General features: G+C 64.2%; 1 protein-coding gene across 1 annotated transcript in view; it reads right to left on the reverse strand.

Annotated features, from left to right (window-relative positions):
- LOC128138179 (ryanodine receptor 1-like) overlaps window positions 1–19,892 on the reverse strand; it is a 31,955-nt gene extending 12,063 nt beyond the window's left edge. The window contains 41 exon segments of the mRNA XM_052779487.1: window positions 203–276; window positions 925–1,001; window positions 2,087–2,166; window positions 2,298–2,397; window positions 2,483–2,560; window positions 2,746–2,797; window positions 2,919–3,025; window positions 3,119–3,215; window positions 3,685–3,797; window positions 4,185–4,322; window positions 4,861–4,920; window positions 5,021–5,191; window positions 5,764–5,778; window positions 6,382–6,474; window positions 6,584–6,671; window positions 6,915–7,155; window positions 7,893–8,207; window positions 8,733–8,863; window positions 9,364–9,445; window positions 9,773–10,011; window positions 10,477–10,537; window positions 10,643–10,692; window positions 10,886–11,007; window positions 11,520–11,587; window positions 12,102–12,217; window positions 12,604–12,727; window positions 12,973–13,048; window positions 13,147–13,224; window positions 13,432–13,572; window positions 14,111–14,200; window positions 14,481–14,559; window positions 14,642–14,805; window positions 15,575–15,715; window positions 15,810–15,900; window positions 16,573–16,616; window positions 16,618–16,794; window positions 17,570–17,739; window positions 18,054–18,174; window positions 18,259–18,370; window positions 19,052–19,238; window positions 19,753–19,892. Of these exon segments, the coding sequence (XP_052635447.1) occupies window positions 203–276; window positions 925–1,001; window positions 2,087–2,166; window positions 2,298–2,397; window positions 2,483–2,560; window positions 2,746–2,797; window positions 2,919–3,025; window positions 3,119–3,215; window positions 3,685–3,797; window positions 4,185–4,322; window positions 4,861–4,920; window positions 5,021–5,191; window positions 5,764–5,778; window positions 6,382–6,474; window positions 6,584–6,671; window positions 6,915–7,155; window positions 7,893–8,207; window positions 8,733–8,863; window positions 9,364–9,445; window positions 9,773–10,011; window positions 10,477–10,537; window positions 10,643–10,692; window positions 10,886–11,007; window positions 11,520–11,587; window positions 12,102–12,217; window positions 12,604–12,727; window positions 12,973–13,048; window positions 13,147–13,224; window positions 13,432–13,572; window positions 14,111–14,200; window positions 14,481–14,559; window positions 14,642–14,805; window positions 15,575–15,715; window positions 15,810–15,900; window positions 16,573–16,616; window positions 16,618–16,794; window positions 17,570–17,739; window positions 18,054–18,174; window positions 18,259–18,370; window positions 19,052–19,238; window positions 19,753–19,846 (4,657 nt within the window). The 5' untranslated portion in view covers window positions 19,847–19,892.
- Window positions 19,893–20,011: the final 119 nt, after the last annotated feature.

Consider the following 20,011-nt stretch of genomic DNA (forward strand, 5'->3'; position numbering starts at 1 on the left):
CCGGGGGGGGCATTAGGGCTTTGGGGGGGCATTAGGGGCTCAGAGCCACATTAATAGCGGGCACTCGGGGGGGAGCAGCGCAGCAGGACGGGGGGTGCAGGATGGGAACCCCTGGTCACAACCCCCATCCCCATCCCATGGGGCAGTGGCAATAGAGGGGTCCCGGGCAGGGGGGGTGCCTGGGCAGGACCCCCCCACTCACTCGTCCCCTCCTCCGTCACCATGCCCAGCCCCTCCGCCTTGTTCTGCCGCTCGAAGGCATTGAGGTCCAGGACGCTGTGGGGACACAGGAGGGGTGGTCAGGATGCGGCCCCCCGAAACCCTTCCAGGCCCCCCCCCCCAAGCTGGACCTGATCCCCTCTGCAGCGCCTGAATTAAGCGCTCAAGCTATCCGCACAAGATTCCGCTTATTTCAGTAAAGGATCGAACTTGTGTGTGTTTCAACACGGATCTGGGGAGAACTAACGGCATACAGCCCATGCTACTAACACCGGAACGCGTGTCTGGCTGGGCTGGGATGTTTGCGAGTCCTCAGAACATCGTTAAAGATAAAACAGTTAAAGATAAAAACGTTCCATACGCGTACGGGTGACTGTCTTCAGCCACATCTTCCCAGGCGTGCGCAAAGCCATCCTCCCACCTGACCTTGTAAAACTAGTTCTTCCAAGGCTTGGCGCAACAAATTCTAACGTTCCCTCTTGAAAACGGATGCCGGCTGTTCCCAGCTGCTCCCACACCCTCCCTGGGGGTCCTCGATCTCTTGGGGACCCCCCCAAAGCCCTGAACCCCTGGGGCACCCATGGAGGGTCCCTGATGCCCAGAGGGGACCCCAAAGCCCATGGGGAGACCCTGATGCCCACAGGGGTCCCTGATTCCCATGGGGGGACCCCGATGCCCGTGGGGGGACCCCAGCCCAGGCATCACCTGCAGGTCTGCATCAGCGCCTGGACGCTCTGGAAGAACCCGACCTCCCGCTTCTCCTTCAGGTAGTCCAGCATTTTCTGGGGGACACACACACACATACGTGTGGACGGACAGACACCAGGACCGGGACACGGGCACCGGTGCGGGGACACGGATGTGCCCGTGAGTGCTTGCACAGGCGTGAGTGTGGATGGAAGCATGCATGGGTGTGCACATGGACACGTGCGTGGATGTATGGACATGTACATGGATGTATGGACATGCGGGCGTGCAGACACATCCATAGACATGTGTGCAGACACAAGGACACATGCATGGATGTATGGACGTGTGCATGGATGTATGGACGTTTACATGGATGTACAGACACATGCATGGATACACAGACACATGCATGGATGTACGGACACGTGCATGGACATACAGACATGTGCATGGATGTATGGACACATGCATGGATGTATGGACATGTGCATGGACACACAGACATGTGCATGGATGAATGGACATGTGGGCGTGCAGACACATCCATAGACACATGTGCAGACACACGTGCAGACACACGGACACATGCATGGCTGTATGGACATGTGCATGGACATACAGACACATGCATGGACACATGGACACATGCATGGATGTACAGACACATGCATGGACATATGGACACATGCATGGACATACAGACACATGCATGGACACACAGACATGTGCATGGATGTATGGACATGTGGGCATGCAGACACATCCATAGACACTCTTACAGACACACGGACACATGCATGGATGCATGGACACATGCATGGATGTACAGACACGTGCATGGATGTATGGACACATACATGGTTACACGGACACATGCATGGACACATGCATGGAGGTATGGACATGTGGGCATGCAGACACTTCCATAGACACATGTGCAGACACACAGACACGTGCATGGATGTATGGACACGTGCATGGACCTATGGACATGTGGGTCTGCAGACACATCCATAGACACGTGCAGACACATGGACATGTGACAGACATGCCAGGATGGACAGCCTCGTGCATGCTCCCACGGCAATGATGCAGCCCCATGTGCATGTGTGGCCTCGTGCATGGACACGGGGACACAGGGACGCACGGACACAGGGACGCACGGACGCCCTCCTACCTGCTGCACGTCAGCGTTGCCCCCGTTGAGGATGGAGATGCCCAACTTGAGGGTGGAGGACACCATGTCGCCCCGCTCCCCTGCCAAAGCCGGGCACCGTCACGGCCGCCCCGTGCCAGTGGGTTGCACGAGGACACCCATGCGAGGGGTGGGGGGGGTATTGCACGAGGACCCCCACCCCCCGTGCGAGGGGCTGCCCGCGGGGTCTCACCCTTGCAGGCGCTGATCATCTGCAGCACCATCTCGGCCGCCCCCCGTGTGTGCAGCCGGGCTTGCTGGTACAGCAGCTTCTGCTTCTCCATCTCCTTCTCCTGGGGGGGGGGGCATGGGGGAGGTCAGGGGGGGTCACAGGGGTCGGGGGGGGTCAGGGGGGGCTCAGGGTGCCCCCACACCCACCTCGAATGAGTCCTCGGCTTCTTCTTCCTCCTTCTCCTCCTCCTTCTCCTCCTCTTCCCCTTCCTCGATGTGACAGCTCTGGGGGGGGCAGAACGAGCCGGGGGGTCCCCAGTTGAGCCCCCGCCCAACACAATCCTAGGGGTCCCCCACAATCCCTGGGAACCCCGCCAACCCCTGCAGCCCCCCCCCCTCGGGACCCTGGGTTTGGGTGGTTTGGGGGGGCACAGGGGAGTGGGGAGGGACATGGGGGGGCCAGGACCCACCTTGGCCATGATGCCAGCGTATGCCATGTACAAATGATCCTTCTCCAACTTACTGCAGGATTCGGGGGGACACGGCTCAAAGGGGTGCACCGAGACCCCCCCCAAGGGGGGACCCAGGTGTCTGGGTGCCCCCCACCCTGAGGGGACCCAAGCATCCAGGAGCCCCCCCCCACCTTTTCTCAGTCAGTGCCGTCCGGCTGAAGTGCAGGATGAGCTGGTGCAAGGGGTCCGGCTTCTTATCCTGCTCCTCTTCCTCCTCCTCCTCTTCCTCCCCCGACTTCTACCTCAGCCACCACCGCAGGGCTCAGCTGGGGGGGTCCCCAGCCAGTGAAACCCCCCCCCCCCAGCCCGGGCAGACCCCCCCCCAGCTCACCGAGAGGTCATCAATCATGCGGTCCTCAAAGGGATGCTCCTCGGGCACCAGCCAGGAGAGCTTGTACGCCTCCAGGAACATATTACAGGCCCGGTGCCTGGGGGGGACGGCGGGGGTGACAGTGATGGGGGGGTCCCCCACCCAGGAGGCACCCAGTTGTCCCCAGGGGCTCCCAGAGGGTCTCGAGGGGTTTCCAGTTGCCCCCAGAAGGGTTCTGGGTTGTCCTTGGGGGCTCCCAGTTACCCCCAGTTGCCCCCTGAAAGGTTCTGGGTTGTCCTTGGGGGCTCCCAGTTACCTGCAGTTACCCCCAGCTGCCCCCAGAAGGGTTCTGTGTTGTCCCTGGGGGCTCCCGGTTACCCCCAGTTGCCCCCAAAGGGTTCTGAGTTGCCCTTGGAGGTTCCCAGTTGCCCCTGGGGACTCCCAATTGCCTCCACAAGGCTCTGGGATCTTCCCTGTTTCTCATAAGGGGCTCCCAGTTGCCCCCAGAGGCTCCTCAGTGCTCCTGGTCACCCCCGGGGGTCTCAGAGCTCCCCTCCCAGCAGCTCCCAGTGCCCCCCAGTCCCCACCTGGGCAGGTTGTAGAGGGGCGTCATGCGGAAGCAGGCGACCACAGCCCGGCGGCGCTGCTTGGAGAGCAGCTTGTGCCACACTGCCTTCTTGGACTTGTAGGGGTGCTCCGTCTGGGGGGGGGGGGGAGGCGGGAGCGTCACCTGGGCACCCCGAGACCCCCCAGAGCATCACCGAGACCCCCACACCTCCATGAGCACCCCAAGGATCCCCACCACACACTCAGAGCATCCCAGGGACCACCTGGAACATCCCAGGGACCCCCTTCCCCCTGTCCCAGAGCATCCCAGATAACCCCCAGGGCACCCCTGGAGCACACCATGCCCCCCCCCCAAGACTCTTGAGACCCCCCCGGGACTCCTAAAGTACCCTGGCACCCCCCAGAGCCCCCCAAGACCCCCTGGGACCCCAACCTGCTTGAGGCAGTAGAGCATAGCCAACACCTCCTGCAGCCCAGGGACCTCCCAGACCCTCCCAGGGCCCCCCCCAGCCCCCCTGACCTGCTCGAGGTGGTAAAGCACGGCTGACACCTCCTGCACCCTCCGGACGATCTTCTCGGGGCTGTCGGAGTCCTCGGCTTTGCCGGCCATCTCGCGGTACAGGGCCATCTGCCACCGCATGGACGAGTTGTTCTCGCACTGGGGACACGGGGGACACGGTGACCATGGGGACGTGGTGGGGACCATGGGGGTACTGGCACCACGATGACCGTGGGGACATGGGGACCATGAGGACCACAGGGATACAGGCATCGTGATGACCATGGGGACATGGGGACCGTGAGGACCACAGGGATACAGGCACCATGATGACCATGGGGACATGGGGACCATGAGGACCACAGGGATGCAGGCATTGCGATGACCATGGGGACGTGAGGACCACAGGGATACAGGCATCGTGATGACCATGGGGACATAGGGACCATGGAGGCATGGTGGGGCACGTGGGGACCATGGGGATACAGGCACCGTGGGGATATGGGGACCACAAGGACACGGGGACCACGAGGACACAGTGGGGACCGTGAGGACCATGGGGATACAGGCACCACGATGACCATGAAGACGTGGGGACCGTGGAGACATGGTGGGGACTGTGGGGATACAGGCACCGCAAGGACATGGGGAACAGGGGGATGTGGGGGGGGACACAGTGGGGACGGGGCCACCTCACCTTGCCCTGCAGGTGCAGGTTGTTGTTGAGGAACTCCCGCACCTCCTCATCCGTGTCCTTCTGCAGGGAGGGGGACACAGGACAGGGCCACGTCAGGGGCTGTCCCCACTGTGGGGGGCTGTCCCCAATCCCAGGGGCTGTCCCCAACACCCCCACCCACCAGGGCGTAGCGGCTCTTGGCCAGGCTGATGAGCTCCTGGTCGGTGGGTGAGCACATGTTGAGGCCAATGGGCAGCATCTTCTTCAGGGTGGCGACGATGAGGGAGGTGTGGATGGAGTACCGGTCCCCACGACGCTTCTTCTTCGTCCGCTCCTGCTCTGAGCCACCACCCTGCGGGGACAGGGACGGGGACATCAGGGCCACCACCCCAGGCCAAGTGGTTTGGGGGGGGTCAGGGACAGGAGCCCCATGTCGTGGGGACATCAGCGGCAGGACCCCCATGCCATAAGGATGAGGGACATCAGTGGTAGGACCCCCATGCCACAGAGACGGGGACATCAGTGTCCACTATAAGGATGGGGACATCAGCACCAGGGTCCCTGTGCCATGGGGACACCTCAGAGCCAGGACCCTGTGCCACCAGGATGTGGATAAACGTGTTGGGACCCCCATGGCACAGGGATGGGGACATCAGTACCAAGACCCCTGTACGATGGGGACTGGGGACATCAGGGCTAGGACCCCCGTGCCACACAACTCCAGCAGCCCCCAAGGTCCCAGACATGGCTCTGTGGGACAGGACCCCAGGATGTCCATGGGGGTCCCAGCCAAGGTGGCCCCATAGAGCAGGAACCTGGAGGGGTCCTGGGGGGTCCCAGCTGTGGTGGCCCTGAGGGGCAGGACCCCAGGGCAGGGGCTGGGGTCCCTGGGGTCCCCTCCCCACGCAGCATGGCCCCGCTAACCTGGCCGTCTCCGGACTAGGTGCCAGCACCCGCAGCCAAGGGCAGGAGAGAAGAGACAGCATTAGGTACCCATCCCCATGTCCCTGGGGGCAGACGCGGGGGGCTTGGGGACCCGGGTGGATGGGGAGGGATGGAGACACCTGGGTAAGGGGCGTTGGGGGGCAGCAGGGGGGGGTTGGGAGGCAGCAGGTGGGGCAGGAGGGATGGAGATGCCTGAGTTTGGGGGGGGGGTTGGGGGGAGTTGGAGGTCCCAGGTGCGTTTGGGTGTGGTTTGAGGGTACCGTGTGGGTTGGGAGGGGTGGAGGTGCCTGGGTTTGGGGACACTGGGTGGGTTTTGGGGTGTTTTAGGGGTACCAGGGGTGTTGGGAGGGACGGAGGTGCCTGGGCTTGGTTGGGTTTGGGGATACCAGGGAGGTTGGGAGGGATGGAGACCCCTGCACAAGGGGGGGACTGGGGGTACCAGGCAGACTTGGGGAGGGGTGGACACCCCCCATGCATGGGATTGGGGTGCCAGGTGGGCGGGGGGTGCAGGTTGAGGGGGTCTGGGGGTGGCAGGCAGGAGGTCAGGGGGTCAGGCTGAGGGGGTGCAGCCGGGGGGGTGCATTCCCCCCCCCCCACCTTGGCCATCTTGCTCTTGCTGTCGGCGGTGAGGAAGGACATGTTGTTGATCTCATTCTGCACCACGAAGTTCTGCTCCTCACGCTTGAAGTTCTGCCGGGGGGGAGGACATGGGGCTGAGTGACACCCTGCCTGGGACCCCCAACCCCCAGCCCCTCCATTGCACCACTGTCCCCCACGTCCCCAGTGCCCCCCAACTCACGTGGGACTTGGACCAGTAGATGAAGACCTCCCCGACCATGCGGAACAGCTCCTCTGCATCCTCGTTGGGCTCTGTCAGCCACTTGGCCCTGTCGGTCCCATGGCCACCATCAGGTGATGTCCATGGCCACCATCAGTGGGTCCCCATGGCCACCATCAGTAAGTCCACATGGCCACCATCAGGGGATGTCCATGGCCACCGTCAGGGGATGTTCATGACCCCTAATTTTGCCCCACACCTTCTGGGCTCCACCACGGGTTGACCATGGTTCCCAAGAGATGCTCTTCAGCACCCTTATGTCCCCACGGCCACGTCCCCTGTCCCCCCTCACCGGCTGTTGTCCACGTAGCGGATGAGCAGGGGGTAAAGCGCATAGAGGTCACGGCAGAGGACAGAGAACTCATCCCGGATGAGCAGCTCGGCATCCTCCCCCTCCGTCTTGGCCTCCATGCGGAGCTGCTCCTCCTCGGCCACCACCTTGCCCGCCCGCTTCTTCAGCTTCTCCATGGTGGGGATGAAGTGGGAGCGCAGCAGCTCCGGCTTCGCCTTGCTGACGATGGGCTGGGCGAACACTGCGGGGACAGGGGGCTGCAACCGGGGGATGCACCTGGGGACACCCGCAACTCCCTGGGACCACCCATGGTCATGACCACCATCCTGGGACCCACCAGCACCATCCTTGGGACACCAGCATCATCTGTGGGATCACCCATGGCCACCAGCACCATCCCTGGGACCACTTAGGGCCACCAGCACCTCTCTGGGACTACCCAGAGCCACCAGCATCCTCTGTGGGATCACCCATGGCCACCAGCGCCATCCCTGGGACCACTTAGGGCCACCAGCGCCTCTCTGGGACTACCCAGGGCCACCAGCATCATCTGCGGGATCACCCATGGCCACCAGCACCATCCCTGGGACCACTTAGGGCCACCAGCACCTCTCTGGGACCACCCAGGGCCACCAGCATCATCTGCAGGATCACCCATGGCCACCAGCACCTCTCTGGGACCACCCAGGGCCACCAGCATCATCTGTGGGATCACCCAGGGCCACCAGCACCTCTCTGGGACCACCAGCATCATCTGTGGGATCACCCATGGCCACCAGCACCTCTCTGGGGCCACCAGCATCATCTGTGGGATCACTGACGGCCACCAGCACCTCTCTGGGACCACCCAGGGCCACCAGCATCATCTGCGTGATCACCCATGGCCACCAGCACCACCCTTGGGACCTGCCCAGGGCCACCACCCCATCCTGGGACCACTTAGGGCCAGCAGCCCCCATCCACCCCCCCTCCACCCACCTGCCAGGCGCTTCATCCAGGAGGCTTCGTCGATGCCCAGGTTGTTGACCACGATGCGGAGGATGTTGCCCAGGAGGGCGTTGAGGTGCTGGCCGGTGACGGCGGTGGCCCAGGGTCCCTGGGGCAGGGTGTCGGGGCCGCGCTCCCACCATCGGGGCAGGTAGTTGCAGAGCATGGGGAGGGTCACCTCGATGACGTGGGGCATCTCGGTGTAGCGGGCCCCCGACTCCGCCAGCCCCCCGATGTCCCGCATCAGCCGCTCCAGGTCGGGGATGTCGGGGCACATCTCCTCCACCCGGCTGGGGAGCCCCAGGACTGCGGGGACACGGGGATGGCAATGGGGGGGGGACACGGGCCCCACGGCGAGGGGATGGGGGACCCCCAAAACAGGGAGAACTGGGGGGGGGGGCAATGGGGATGCGGCACTGCCCCAAAGGTGGGGGCGAGTGAGGAGACTTGGGGACGAGGGGGTATGCCGGTGTTGGGGTGCATCAGGGTACCCCAAAGCTGGGGAGATTTGGGGGTGTCAGGACGTCCGGGAGCTGGTGGGGACAAGTGAGAGGGACAACAGAGACGTGGGGGGGACCCCAAAGTGGGAACAAGAGGGACGTTGGAGATGTGGGGGTGCCCCAAAGCTGGGGCCATTGGGGGGGGCATCAGTGTACCCCAAAGGTGGAGGTAAGAGGGACCACGGGGCACCCTAAAGCTGGAGCAATTGTGGGGGGCATTGGGGGTGCCCCGAAGCAGGGGGGGCAACCAGGGCTCATCCCGGAGAGGCCCCTGGAACACGGGGACACACCGGGGGGGGCGGCAGACACAGGGGGACCCTGCCCCACTCACTGGCCCGCTCGCGGGGGGACTTGGTGCTGTAGACGGAGCAGGGGTTGAACTCGTTGAGCTGCGGCTCCAGGAAAGCCACGGGCATGGCGGCGGCCAGGCGGGCCAGGCACTCCCCCAGCGCCGGGCGCTGCCTGCGGGTACAGGGGTACGGGCTCACCCCCCACCCCGCGGCACCCCGCGGCACCGGTATCCCACGGGCATCCCGTGGTCTGCAGGGAGTGGGGTACCAGAGGCACAGGCACCCCACAGGCACCCCAGATCCATGGGCACCCCCCGGGCCACCCCACGGGCACCCCAGATCCATGGCCACCCCACGGGCCATCCCATGGGCACCCCAGATCCATGGACACCCCACAGGCCACCCCACGGGCATCCCAGATCCATGGGCAACCCAGATCCATGGGCATCCCACGGGCCACCCCACAGGCACCCCAGATCCATGGGCACCCTAGATCCATGGGCACCCCATGGGCCACCCCACAGGCCACGCCAGATCCATGGGCACCCCACAGGCCACCCCATGGGCACCCCAGATCCACAGGCACCCCATGGCCATGGGCGCACCCCACAAGCACCCCCAGGTCTGCAGGCAGAGGGGTTTTGGGGGAACGTGACCCCTCCAGCCCCCCACCTCTCCACGTAGGGGTTCCTGGTGGTGCCCAGCGAGTAGATGCTGCACAAGATGCGGTAGCAGGACACCTGGACGTCATCGACTGCGGGGACAGGGGACGGTCAGGGCTGCGGTGTCCCCAACACCCAGGGGGTCCCTGCACCCCCAAACTGCCCCAGCACCCCCAGATGGCCCTGGTCCCCCTGTCCCCACTACGTCCTCTTGTCCCCAGAGTGTCCCCCAGTCCCCAGAGTCTCCCATCTCCACCACCTTCCCATCACCAACGCGCTGTCCTGTCCCCAAAGTGTTCCCTTGTCCCCAAAGTGTCCCGCATCCCTGCTGAGCCCCCGGTCCCCAACATCTCCCCATGTCCCACATCCCCGCCGAGTCCCCTGTCCCCAACGTGTCCCCCCCATCCCCGCGGGCTCACGGATGACGTCGTCCCCAAAGTTATGCTGCGCCACGTGCTCGAAGAGGGAGGTGAGGACGGGCAGGAGGGCCACCGTGGTGTAGTTGATGTTTTGGGCCACCCCCTTCACCTGCGTGCGGCTCTGCGTCACCTTCCCCAGCTTGAGGTTCTCCACCATCTTCTCAATGTCCTCGGAGGCACTCTCGAAGAAGGACCGCAGCCCTGCCTTGACGATCTCGGGGCCCGACTTCATGACCGTCCTGGGGGGGAGAGCAATGGGACACTCAGCACTGGCATGGCCACTGCCCCAGGGACACACGTGGGCGGTGTTGGGGACACGGCTGCTGCCCCAGCAGTGCTGGGATGAGGGTGGCATTGGGTACTGGGGGACAGGAATGGGCATGGGGGCACTGCGGGGACAGGGGGGACCACGGGGACAAGGATGGCATCAGGGTGGCACCGGGACACTGCAGGGACAGGGGGGACCATCGGGACAAGGACAGCACCATGGTGGTACTGGGACACTGTGGGGATGGTAGGGACAAGGACAGCACCATGGTGGCACCGGGACCCCGTGGGGACCATGGTGACAAGGACAGCACCATGGTGGCACTGGGACACCGTGGGGATGGTGGGGACAAGGACAGCACCATGGTGGCACTGGGACACTGTGGGGACCATGGGGACAAGGACAGCACCGTGGTGACACCGGGACCCCGTCCCACCTGGCATCCAGGGAGCGGGCAAGGATGTGCAGGCAGTTCACCACGGCCGGCGCGTCGGTCCCTGGGGATGGGGACAAGGACAGGGGGGCTCAGGTGCCACCAGGGCACCCCCCGCCCCCTCTGCACACCCTCCCCACTGTGGGGGTCCCCGGCCACGTCCCCTTACCGAAGAGTGAGACGCGGTGGCGGACGAGTGCGGCCAGCTTGCAGAAGAGGCTGATGGGGGACGGGGGGGGGGGGTCAGTGGGGGTCCCCAAGACCCCCAGCGAGGGGACAGTGTGGACCCCACGTCCCCTTGGCCAGGGGATGGGGCACAGGGGGACCCCCCTGAGCCCCCCAAGAGCAGGGGGGGGTGGGATGGGGCATCCCCATTGCCCAAGGGGCTGGGGGTCCAGGGGTGCCCCCCCACCTGGTGATCATCTCCTTCTCCTTGTTGGAAGCGTGCCCCCCACTGCCCAGCACCTTGGCCGGGGTGGAGAGGAAGTAGAGGCAGTGGTTGTGGAAATACTGGTTGATGAGGGGCAGCAGGATCTGGGGGGGACGGGGGGCATCAGGGGGGACTTCCCCCCCCCCCCAAGGAATGCACCCCCCGAGCACCCCATAAGGGACCCCAATGCATACCCCCGAATACCCCATAGGGACCTCTAAGGAACAGCTCAACACCCTCTGGGGACCCCAAGGATCTTTTAGGGGGACCCCAAGGACCCCCACACCATATGCACCCCATAGGGACCCCAAACACCCCATAGAGACCCCAAACACCCTATGGGGACCCCTAAAAGGGGACCCCAAGCACCCACATACCATATGCACCCCACAGAGACCCTGAACACACGGTAAGGGACCCCGAACAGCCCATGGGGACCCCAAACACTCCATACAAACCCCGAACACCCTATAGGAGACCCCAAACACCCCATTGCCCATCTCCCTGGGGTGGGGGGGGCTAATGGGGTTTCTGTGCCAAAACCACCCTATCCCACACACACCTGAGCCCCCCCCATTTTGGGTTCCTCCCCCCCACATTTTGGGGTCCCTCTGACCTTGGCGAAGAACTTGATCTCCTGTTCATGGGGGGATTTCTCCACCCGCCCGCTGCTCACCACTGCCTCTGGGGGGGGGCAGACAGTCAGGGAGGGGGCACATGGCGGGGGGACATGGGGAGAAGCAGGCGGGGGGTCCCAGGGAACCCTGAGAGGTCTGGGGCAGCACTGGGTGGGGGGGTCCAGAGATTCCAGGGGCACTTGGGGAGGGCTTCAAGGGGTTCAAGAGGGTCTTAAAGAAGTCCAAGGGGGTCTCAAGGGGTTCAAGAGGTTATTAATGTGGTCCAAGGGGGTCTCAAGGTGGTCTCAAGGGGGTTTCAAGGGGTTCAAGAGGGTATTAAGGAGGTCCAAGGTGGTCTCAAGGGGGTTTCAAGGTTTTCAAGAGGGTCTTAAAGAGGTCCAAGGGGGTCTCAAGGGGTCCGAGGGGGTCTCAAAGAGGTCCAAGGGGGTCTCAAGGGGGTCTCAAGGGGTTCAAGAGGGTATTAAAGAGGTCCAAGGGGGTCTGAAGAGAGGACCAGAAAGGTCCCAGGAGGCTCGGGGAGGAGGGGGTCCCAAGGAATCTGGGGGGTCCTGGGGCCGTACCCAGGTGGGCGATGAACTCCTGGGAGATGTCCATCCACTTGAGCAGCTGCTGCAGGAAGCCGTAGGCGAAGCGCTTCTCGATGGAGGACGTGTCCAGCTCCATGTCCTTCAACCCCCTGCGGCAGGGGTCAGGGGGGGCCTCACCCCCCCAAGTCCCCATCCTACCCACCCCCCCACCCGGGGGAGAGAGGGGGGCAGCAGCGCACCCCCAGACCCCCCACATCCCACACCCCAAATCCCCACCCTCATGTCTGCACCCCAAGCCCCACTGTGTGCCCCCCCAGACCCCCATCTCCAGCAGAGCTCGGGGGGGGGGCTGCAGACCCCTACCCCGCTGCCCCCCCAAATCCCTTCCAATGTCCCCAAAGCCCCCCCCAGCCCCCTCCAGCCCCCCTAAACGTCCTCTTCCCTGCACCCACCCCTACCCAGACCACCCAGCCCCCTTGTCCCCAGCCCCCCCCCCCCCAGATGCCCGAGTCCCCCCCCCCGTCTCCCCACCCACCGGGTGACGGCGTAGCCGTTGAGCTGCAGGAACTTGAGGAGCTCCTGCGCCTTCTCGCGGTCCCGTGCCTTCTCCTTGGCCGTCAACGTGTCGTAGGGCACGAGCAGGGGGTGCGAGCCCCCCCCTGGAACCCCCGTCAGCACCCGTGGGTGGTGTGGGGGGGAGAAGAGCACCCATGGGGGGGAAGCAGGGGGAGAAGACCACCCATGGGGGCAGCACCCGTGGGGGGGATGCAGGGAGAAGGACACCCCATGGAGGGTGGTGGGGCAGCACCCATGGGTGTGCATCCACTTGGGGGGGGGGGGGTCTGCCCAGATCCCTGGGGTGCAGGGGTGCCCATACGGTGGGGGGGACACGGGGGGTGCTCACCCTTGGCCTCCAGCTCCTGCTTCTTCTTGCGTCCCCAGGTGTTGTGGTAGTTCTCGGCCAGCTGCTCCGCCATGGCCTGGGGGGGACACGAGGAGGGGGTCCAAGCTGGCAGGGATGGGGGGGGGGGTGGCATGGCGGTGGGGGGGACACACACACATGCAGGGGAACACTCACCTGCAGCTCCCGGGACAAGGTCACCCCCGACAGGTCCACGGGCTGGGGGCTGTAGCCGTGGCTGGGGTCATAGGTGGCCTGGGGGGGACAGGGGCACCATGGGGTGGGGGCAACCCTGTGGACCTCATTGACCCCCCCCCATGTATTTGGGGTGCCCTTTTGCCACCCCATGGACCCCATTGACCCCCAGGTGACTGAGGTGCTCCTTCCCCATCCCATGGACTTCATTGAGCCCCAGGGGTTCTTGGGGGGGGGGGGGGGGGGACCCAGGCATCCAGACCCCACCTGGGCAGACTGGGAGATCTTGCGGGTCTTCTTCTTCTCCACCTTGTCCTCCTCGCCCTCACGGGCCTTCTCCACCATCCACTCCCAGGCCAGCATAGCCTTCAGGGACTCCTTGATGGGCCACCGGTAGATCTCCTTGTCCTGGGGGGGCAGATGTGGGGCTCATGGGGTGCCCTTGGGTGCCCCCCCAGCTGGGAGGCCAAGGAAGGTCTAGATGGGGCTGGGGGGTCTGGACAGAGCCAGAAAGTCAAATGGGGTTTGGGGGAGGTTCAGAGAGAGTTGAGGGGGACGGATGGGGTTGGGGTGGTCCAGTTGAGGTTAGAGGGTCAGGACTGGGCTGGGGGTGGGACAGACTGGGATGGGGGATCTCAATGAGGTTGAGGGGGACGGATGGGGTTGGGGTGGTCCAGTTGAGATTAGAGGGTCAGGACTGGGCTGGGGGTGGGACAGACTGGGATGGGGGATCTCAATGAGGTTGAGGGGGATGGATGGGGTTGGGGTGGTCCAGTTGAGATTAGAGGGTCAGGACTGGGCTGGGGGTGGGACAGACTGTGATGGGGGATCTCAATGAGGTTGAGGGGGATGGATGGGGTTGGTAGATCTGGGCAAGGTTGGGGGTGTCCAGCTGGGGTTGGGGGGGGGGTCCCAGCCTGGTCCCAGCAAGGCACACGCACGTTACCTTCTCAGAGAAGGTCTTGTAGGGTCGCAGCATGGGGTGGGTCTTGGCTTCTTCATCCACCGTCTCCCCAAAAGACCAGTTGTTCTGGATCTGCCAAGTGATGGGAACATCATGGGCGGCTCTGGGACAGCAGAGGGGGCTGACATGCAAGGGTGGGGGGGTCCAGGATGCTCAGAGGAGCAGGATGAACTTGGGGTGGGGGTCCCAGGAGCACAGTGGGGTCATGCAGGTATAGGGGGGGACCAAAAGGGCCAAAGGGGGGTCCTTGGGGGGATCATGCAGGTGGAGGGGTCCTGGGGGGATGCAGAGACCCCAGGGAGGTTCTGGGGGTGTCTGGCAGGTGCTGGCAGGGGGGCTGGGGGGTGCCCACCTTGTCGAAAGCCCACTTCTCATGGGTGTACTCCGCATACTTGTTGATGAAGCCATCCAGCTTCTCGGGGATGATGACACTGGGGGGGATGACGTGGGGGGGTCAGGGTGGGACTGAGCCAGGGCAGGGCACGGGGGGGGGGGGGGTGGTATGGACCCTACTTGAGGGTCTCGACAGGCTTGGGGTCGAAGTTGCCCTCAGCATCGACAGAAGCCTTCTTCTCAGTCTTGGAGGAGTAGCTGGCGTCCACATAGTCGGGGGGGAGGGCACCGGCGATGGCGCAGAGGCACGGCATGGCCAGCTTGTACAGCTCTGCATCGAACCGCTGGGCGGGGGGCACAAGGCGTGTCCCCATTCTGCTCAGCCCCCTCGTATCCCCATGTCTTCATCCTGCTCAGCACCCGTGTCCCCATCCCTGTGTCCCCATCCCTCCAAGTCCCTGTCCTTGCATTCTCATGTCCTCATCATGATGTCCCCATCCCCGCACCCGCATCATCCCCATGTCCCCATCCCCATTGCCTCATCCTACTCAGCCCCCTGTATCCCCATCCCTGTGCCCCCATCGTCCCCACCACCCTGTCCCCATCCCCATTGCCCCATCCTACTCAGCCCCCTGTATCCCCATCCCTGTGCCCCCATCATCCCCACCACCCTGTCCCCATCCCTGCATCATCATCATCCCCATCCCTGTGTCCCCATCATCCCCCCATCCCTGTGTCCCATCATTCCCATGTCCCCATCATGCCCATACCCATGTCCCCATCATCCCTGTGTCCCCATCATCCCCATCCCTGTGTCCCCATCATCCCCATCGCCATGTCCCCATCATCCCCATCTCCATGTCCCCATCCCCATCATCCCCGTGTCCCCATCATCCCCATCGCCGTGTCCCCATCCCCATCATCCCCATGTCCCCATCATCCCCATGCCCATGTCCCCATCATCCCCATGTCCTCATCATCCCCATCCCCGTGTCCCCATCATCCCCATCCCCATGTCCCCATCCCCATGTCCCCATCCCCACCAGCCCTGATATCCCCATTCCCGCATTCCCTCCCTCCTCCCCACCCCCCTGCCATCGCCCCCCCCCGGACCTTGTGTGCCAGGGACTCGAAGATGCCCCAGAAGAGCTTGCGGGTGAGGTGCAGCTCCTCCTCTGAGCTGACCCCCTGGTTGGGCCAGCCGCTGGGCAGGCAGTAGTACTTCCAGCACCGCTCGTAGTGGTTCGTCAGCAGCTGGGGGAGAGGCACGGTGGAGGAGAGTGTGAGGGGGGGGGAGGATCCCCATCACTGGGACCCCCCCAGTGTCGCCCCTCTCCCCGCAGCTCACCTTGAGGGGCATCTTGGCGAACTCGTTGAGGATGGGGACGTCGAAGACAAGGCGGCGGAGGAGATGCTGCAGCATGGAGGGACGGATGTACCTGGGGGGGGGGTATAGAAGGATATAGGGCAGGTGTAGGGGGGGACAGAGGGGGTGTAGAGGGGACATGGGGGGTGTAGGGGGGATATAGGGGTAGGCAGGGGTATGGGGGTTGTAGGGGGGATATAGGGAGTATGCAGGGGTATAGAAGAAATATAGGGGGGTTAGAGAGGCTATAGGGCGTATGCAGGGGTATAGAGAAGATATAGGTTGGTTAGAGGGAATATAGGAGGTATGAAGGGGTATAGAGGGGATATAGGGGGTGTAGAGGCATATAGGGGATATAGGGGGGTGTAGAGAGGTACAGAGGGAATATAGGGGGTTGTAGAGCAAAAATAAGAGGTATAAAGGAGTATAGAAGGAATATAGAGGGTGTAGAGGGGATATAGGGGTATGCAGGGGTGTAGAGGAGATACAGGGGGTGTAGAGGGGATATAGGGGGTATACAGAGGTAGAGAAGAGATACGGGGGCATGCAGCCATATAGAGGGGATATAGGGGGGCATGGGGGGCTGCAGGGGGTGTGGGGGGTAGGCAGGGGTATGGGGGTGACGCAGGGGTTCAGGGGGGGTTTGGGGGTGGATGCAGAGGCATGGGGGGATGCAGGGGTTTGGGGGGATATCAGGGGGCTTGGGGGGATAGGTGGGGGTGAGGCGGGGGTTTTGGGGGTCCACCGGCAGAGAGCCATAAGGCACTCCTCGATGACGTCGCGCTGGGCCCTTGGTGAGGGAGCGGCCGCGGGAGAGGCGGTAGATGGTGTGCAGCATGGAGTCCACCATGATGGCACGGTGCTCGGTGCCGGCGAAGAGCGGGGCGCACTTGGTGATGAGCGGCAGCACCGCCAGGCACAGGTACCGGTTCAGCGCCAGCGCCATCTCCGTCGTGCTGAAGGTGGCCTGGTGGTGGGGGCGGTTTGGGCAGGGGGTGTCAGGACCCCATGGGGCAGGGGGGACCCCCCCCCCCAGAGGGACCCCACGGGAAAGGGATGCCATGGGGCAGGGCAGATTTGGGGGACCCCATATCCATCCCACGGGGCAGGTTTAGGGGACCCAATACCCATCGCATAGGGCAGGGCAGGCGGGGGGGACCCCATATCCATCTCATAGGGCGGATTTGGGGGACCCCATACCCATCCCATGAAGGCAGGGCGGATAGGGGGAACCCTATATCCACCCTATAAGTGTGGGAGCAGCTGGGAACAGCTGGCACCTGTTTTCAAGAGGGAACGTTAGAATTTGTTGCGCCAAGCCTTGGAAGAACTAGTTTTACAAGGTCAGGTGGGAGGATGGCTTTGCGCACGCCTGGGAAGATGTGGCTGAAGACAGTCACCCGTACGCGTATGGAACGTTTTTATCTTTAACTGTTTTATCTTTAACGATGTTCTGAGGACTCGCAAACATCCCAGCCCAGCCAGACACGCGTTCCGGTGTTAGTAGCATGGGCTGTATGCCGTTAGTTCTCCCCAGATCCGTGTTGAAACACACACAAGTTCGATCCTTTACTGAAATAAGCGGAATCTTGTGCGGATAGGTTGAGCACTCAATTCAGTCGCTGCAATAAGTACAGGGCAGATGGGAAGGACCCCCAGACCCATCCCATGGGGCAGGGCAGGTTTAAGGGGACCCCAGACCCACCCCAGGGGTTAGTCGGGGCCGCGGCCGGGGGTCTCACCGTGTCGAGGGAGGCGGCTGCCCGCATGTCGGGGAGGAATCCCACCTCCAGCACGTGCAGCAGGAATTCCTGGCTCTCGACGCCATAGACGCGGTCAAGGAAGAGCACCATGGGCGCCTTGTGCTCCGGCACGAAGCTGGCCGCCATCCGCGGCTCCACCAAATTGCCATCTGGATGGGGGGGGGCTGGCAGCGCTGGGGTGGGGGGGGGCTGTGCCCCTGCCCACAGCCCTGCCTGTGCCCACCCCGCTCCTCCAGGGAGCTGCTTGCCCCTGGATCACCCTGGTACCCCCCCCAGTCTTTCTGGGCATCCCCCTGTCCCCCCAAAACCTATGCCCCCCCCCAGTCTGGCTGGGAACCCCAGTCTGCCCCCCAAGCCTGGTGTGTCCCCCCCCCCAGCACCACAGTCCCCATTTTGCTGGGCACCCCCATGTCCCCCCAGTGTGTCTGAGCACCCCGTGCCCCCCCCTCCCGCAGGCACCCACCTTTGCCAAGGGCAGGGATCTGCAGGGGGAGGCTGATGATGCCCACCAGGTCCTCGAGGGGTACGAGGGAGCGGAGGATGGCTCGGATCCGTAGAGCCTCCCCCTTGCCCGCTTGGATGAGCTGGGGAGTGAGATGGGGGGGGGGTCACACTGGGCCTGGACCTGCTGTGTCTCTCCCCTGTGTGTGTCCCCCCCGGCTCCTTACGTGCATCTCGGGGGCACAGCGACCCAACAGGTCGATGAGGGCGGCGTAGAAGGACATGATGGCGTTGCCCAAGTGCACCCGGTTCTCCTCGGGTGGCTCTTCGCCCCCAAACCTGCGGGGGACAGGGGGGTCAGGGGGTGGGGGGGGCATCGGGGGGACCCCCAGCATCCCAACAGCATGGGGACCACAGGGTGAGGGACTACCAGGCATCACCCTGGCATGGGGACCCCCAGCATCCCTGTGGGGTTGGGGACGGGGGCGATTGCAGCCCCAGCCCTCCCCTGGCCGTGCCCACCGCAGTGGCCCCTATCCCATCCCATCCCTTCCCATCCCATCCCATCCCATCCCATCCCATCCATCCCATCCCATCCCATCCTTTCCCATCCAATCCCTTCCCATCCCATCCCATCCCATCCCTTCCCATCCCATCCCTTCCCATCCCTTCCCATCCCATCCCTTCCCATCCCATCCCTTCCCATCCCATCCCATCCCATCCCATCCCATCCTTTCCCATCCAATCCCTTCCCATCCCATCCCATCCCATCCCTTCCCATCCCATCCCTTCCCATCCCTTCCCATCCCATCCCTTCCCATCCCATCCCTTCCCATCCCTTCCCATCCCATCCCTTTCCATCCCTTCCCATCCCTTCCCATCCCTTCCCATCCCATCCCATCCCTTCCCATCCCTTCCCATCCCATCCCTTCCCATCCTATCCCATCCCATCCCATCCCATCCCATCCCATCCCATCCCATCCCATCCCATCCATCCCCTCCCGTCCCCGTCCCACGCACGGCTCCCGCCGCCGCTCCCTCCTGCCGGTGGGCCCATCGCGGGCGGGGTCCTGGGCGATGTGGAGGGCGTCCTGGATGGCGGCCAGCAGCCCACTGCCCCCCTCGCCGCGCAGCGCCGGCCCGAAGCACTCGGGTCGCCGGATCAGCAGCCGCACCACCACGTTGGCGTTCTCCTCCACGCTCTCCCCTGTGGCACCAGTGGGATGACAGGGACCCCCAGGGACCCCCCGGGGATGGGCAGGGACCCCCAGGGTGCCAGGTGAAGGTGAGGGGACATGGGGACCCCCAGGGTGCCAGGATGGGGACACAAGCACCCCCAGGGTGCCAGGTGAAGGTGAGGGGACACAGGGACCCCCAGGGTGCCAGGATGGGGACATGGGGACCCCCAGGGTGCCAGGTGAAGGTGAGGGGACACCGGGACCCCCAGGGTGCCAGGATGGGGACACAGGGACCCCCAGGGTGCCAGGCTGTGGGTACAGGGATCCACGGGTGCCAGGCTGGGTACACAGAGACACCCCCCCCCCAGGGTGCCAGGCTGGCATAAAGGGGATGTGTGGACCCCCAGGGTGCCAGGCTGGGGACATGGGGGTGCAGACACCCTGAGGGGGGTCAAGGATGGGGACGCAGGGACCCCCCAGGGTGCCAGGATGGGCACACAGGGTTACCCCCCAGGGATACCTCCCCCCCCTCCCCGAGCTCACCGTTGACGAAGACGGCGAAGCGGAGGAAGTCGAGGTAGCGCTCACCCCCGCAGGGGTTCCATCCAATGTCGGGGTACCCCTTGGAGAGCAGCATGGGGCAGCTCTGCAGCCCGCAGCTCGCCAGGTACGTCACCACCTGCGGCAGGCACCCACGTCACACAGGGACCTCGCACGAGGACCTTGCACGAGGACCTCGCACGAGGACCTCGCACGAGGGGACATGTGTGTCCCCCCCTCCCTGTCCCCAGGGCACCGACCT

This window comes from Harpia harpyja, assembly GCF_026419915.1.
Source record: "Harpia harpyja isolate bHarHar1 chromosome W unlocalized genomic scaffold, bHarHar1 primary haplotype SUPER_W_unloc_5, whole genome shotgun sequence".
NCBI lineage: Eukaryota > Metazoa > Chordata > Aves > Accipitriformes > Accipitridae > Harpia > Harpia harpyja.